Source organism: Tupaia chinensis, unplaced genomic scaffold (assembly GCF_000334495.1).
Source record: "Tupaia chinensis unplaced genomic scaffold, TupChi_1.0 Scaffold144058_2, whole genome shotgun sequence".
Taxonomy (NCBI): Eukaryota; Metazoa; Chordata; class Mammalia; order Scandentia; family Tupaiidae; genus Tupaia; species Tupaia belangeri.
The window spans coordinates 117,727-121,073 of NW_006203911.1; the positions used below are offsets into that span (position 1 = coordinate 117,727).

At 53.1% G+C, this 3,347-nt stretch overlaps 1 protein-coding gene across 1 annotated transcript in view; it reads left to right on the forward strand.

Annotated features, from left to right (window-relative positions):
- The window catches only part of BCORL1 (BCL6 corepressor like 1), a gene marked incomplete in the record, with an annotated part of 57,930 nt that overhangs the window by 50,407 nt on the left and 4,176 nt on the right, over positions 1 to 3,347 (forward strand). The window contains 2 exon segments of the mRNA XM_027767240.1: positions 250 to 327; positions 1,393 to 1,546. Of these exon segments, the coding sequence (XP_027623041.1) occupies positions 250 to 327; positions 1,393 to 1,546 (232 nt within the window).

Consider the following 3,347-nt stretch of genomic DNA (forward strand, 5'->3'; position numbering starts at 1 on the left):
GTCTTTACACACACACACACACACACACACACACACACACACACAATGAAACACTGGGTCAGACCCCAGGCGGTCAGTGGACTAGACTGGCCTCTGGCTGCTGGTTTGTTCATTGTGACTGAGAGCAGAAAGTGTCTCTCGCTAGTCACTGCCGGCCCCTTCTCCCATTCTCCCTGCCCCACATGCATGGACCCTGCTTCCTCGGTCAGCCGGCCCTCGGCGTCTCACCTCCTTCTCTTCTTTCTGCAGATCACCTCTCAGATCTTCAGGGCCGGGCAGAGGGTGATCCTGGTGTATCCTGGGACTTTTACAGCAGTTCTGTGTTGGGTGAGTTTGAAGTGGGATTCTTCCCACCCTGATCTGTGGCACAGGGATGCGCGATTTGATGTGGGTTTCACTGTTTCTTCTCAGAGTTAGGAGTAGCCCTGTGGAGGGCCCTCCTTAACCTGGGAGCAGCTCACAGAGCCTTCTGGCCTCAGCACTGACCCACCCTTCTCCCAGACGTGGAAATCACTTGCCTAAACCCGGGGTGCAACACCAATTCTGACAAAGAATTCTCCACCCTGGGGCCCTTTTCAGTTCTCTCTCTCCTAAGGTCCTTTTCTCCTTTCTCCAGAATCCCCTGCGAGCAATGCCACCTCTCACACTTGAGGGACCCAACCCCTCATCTGGCACTGAGCTCCTGTCCCTTCGCCACCCTCCCCCTGCAGTGCACACACAGGTTTTGAGAGAGCTGCTGCCTTCCCGGTCCTCCTGGGCCATCTGGCCCAGGCTTTCCTCTGGGAAGATGGGCACCTCTTTAATCTCCGGCGGCCAAAAAAAAAACCTCCGGGGGGCGGGCACCTGGCCAGTGTTCACTGTCAGGGCCAGAGGCTGACGATTAAGGGAAGCACCCACCCTGAAGCTTGGAGGAAACTGGAGCAGAAGTTTGGGATGGAATGCAGCAGCCACACCCAGACTCGGGGCTGGGGAGGGGACCCTCTGAGCCCCCTCAGGGCTTCCAGTGACCCAGCAGGCAGGCAGTGAGGCAGCTTGAGAAAGCACAGCCTGAAGGGCAGGTGTTCGGACCTTGCCCTTGACTGCTGACACTGTCTCCAGGCTTCCATGCCCACAGCCCAAGCAGTGAGCGCATCCTTCACACCACCTTGCCCGTGGAATATAAGGAATCTTTAGCCACGACATGTTGTGTCTTCCAGGTCTAGAACTTGCACGTGCCCTCCTGAGGATTGAGTTGTGGGATCGGCACACCTTGGCCTGGACTAGGGGCCTGTGGCCTTGTCATCCCCTAAGTAGCCCTCTGCGACGACGCCCCCTTTATCTGGCTGGAGCATTTCTCTTCTTCGTTTTCATGCACGTAGCTAAGTCCTAATTCCCTGTGTGCCCTCCTTGCAGAGAAAAAAGATGGGTTTGCCTGTGACCTCCTGCATAATCCTCCTGGAAGCTCTGACCAAGAAGGGGACGATGTGGAAAAGGATGACTTCATGTTTGAACTCTCAGACAAGCCTCTGCTCCCTTGTTACAACCTCCAAGTATCAGTGTCCCGCGGGTGAGTGTCTGACGGATCCATGGGACTGAGCGCCCAGTTCCTTGCAAGCCCTGACCACCTCCTGGCAAGTTGGGGTTCTCTAGAAGGAAGTGAAGACCTGGCATATGAGTGCTAGGGAGTAGGGAAGGTAACAAGTAACAAAGGCCAGCCTGACCTGCCTGCCTAGGCTAGTTAGGTCCAAACTAGAGGCTACCGGCCCTAGGTACACCCACTATACATGTTTCCAGAGCCCAAAATGTAGATTCACTCTCCGAAGGCATTTTGCTCTGTTCCTGGGAGTAAGGGATAATCTGGGAGGTATTTGGACTGATGAGCTATTAGAATCTCTGGAACATTTTTGTGGTTTCCGGGGACAGCCAGACAGAATGTTTGAAATTGAGATTCTTGGAAAAGTCAAGACATATGGTTGCCATAGCTGTGGGGGCACTGGGGTCCTTATGTAATCCACAGCCCAGTTTCCTGTGGTCTCATCACCGGCCAGGCGATGCGTCAAGGCTATCAGCGCAGGCTGCTGTTCGCTGTGCATGTCACAGTGGGGATCACCCAGTTTGGGAGACTGTGCTATGCTCGACACTTAACGTTAGACTGAACCCAATTTAATTTTTTTTTTTTTTTTTTGGCTATAGTGCACATACACTCATCTGACAGACAGAGAGAGAGAAAGTGAGAAAGCACCCCTAGAGTGGAGGGTCTCACTACAATCCCGTCTTCTTCATTCTCCTCTCAGGGTTTTGTCCCACGTGTACATGCCCCCAGCATGTTTTTCAAGCCATTGGGCCTGGGACTCAGCCACACAGTCAGCCATGTGAGATCTAGCACCTTAACCACCACGCGACCAACTGGCCCCAGTTGAATCTTTTTTTGAAAAGAAGTTTATTCGTCTTTCTTCAGAGAAAGGTGTGCACACCCATCAGGGACCCCAGAACACAATCCACCCGCAGCCTCAGGCGCCAGATCACAGGCACGTGCATGTGCATGCATGGGCACGCTCAGGGCAGGTCCTGGGACACGGGCTGAGGCCCTTTTCCATTGTGCTCCTGTTGTGTTACCCCTGTCCTGCACCACTTCCTGGCCTCTCAATTTATCTTTTGTTTTTTATTTAATTGCCAGGAGGCATGTGCCCCAGCCAGAGAGGGAGAGAGAGGAAGGGAGAAAGCCCCTCCCACTGGGGCATGGCCACACCACAGTCCTTCCTGTCAGGACTGGGAGCACACATGCACATGATAGTGGGGTTGAGATTGGCAGTCGGCTGGCCACGTGGGATCCAGCTCCCTACAACCACTAGGCTCCAGGGTTGGCCTCCCCTGTTTAATCTTTGATGATTCCAGAGTTCCACAGCCTGCAAGGCTATGGTTCCTGTGCTCTTGCTGGAGCCTAGAGAAGGCCAGCCTGACCTGCCAGCCAAGACTGGTTAGGTTAAAACTTGAGACTATCGACTCTAGGTCCATCCAGTATATGTGTTTCGGGAGCCCCAAATCTAGATTCACTCTGAGAAGGTTGCATCGTCACCAGGTGGCAGGGCTGGTTGGAGACTGAGAATGCAGCTTGAATTGTTGTTTTGTTCTTAGCCTCCATCGCCAATTTCTTCTTATTGGTGTCTTCACAGATTTCAAATACCTTTGCAAACAATTTTTTTTTAGGATTTTTGCCTTAGGGTGCATATACTCACTGGAGAAAGACAGAGACAGAGAGAAGGGAAGTAAAAAATCACCCCAGAGGGACCAGCAGTTAGCGTAATGGCTATGTCGCTGGACTCCCATGTAGTCGACCACAGTTCGAGTCCTGCACCCGGGGGCTTAAA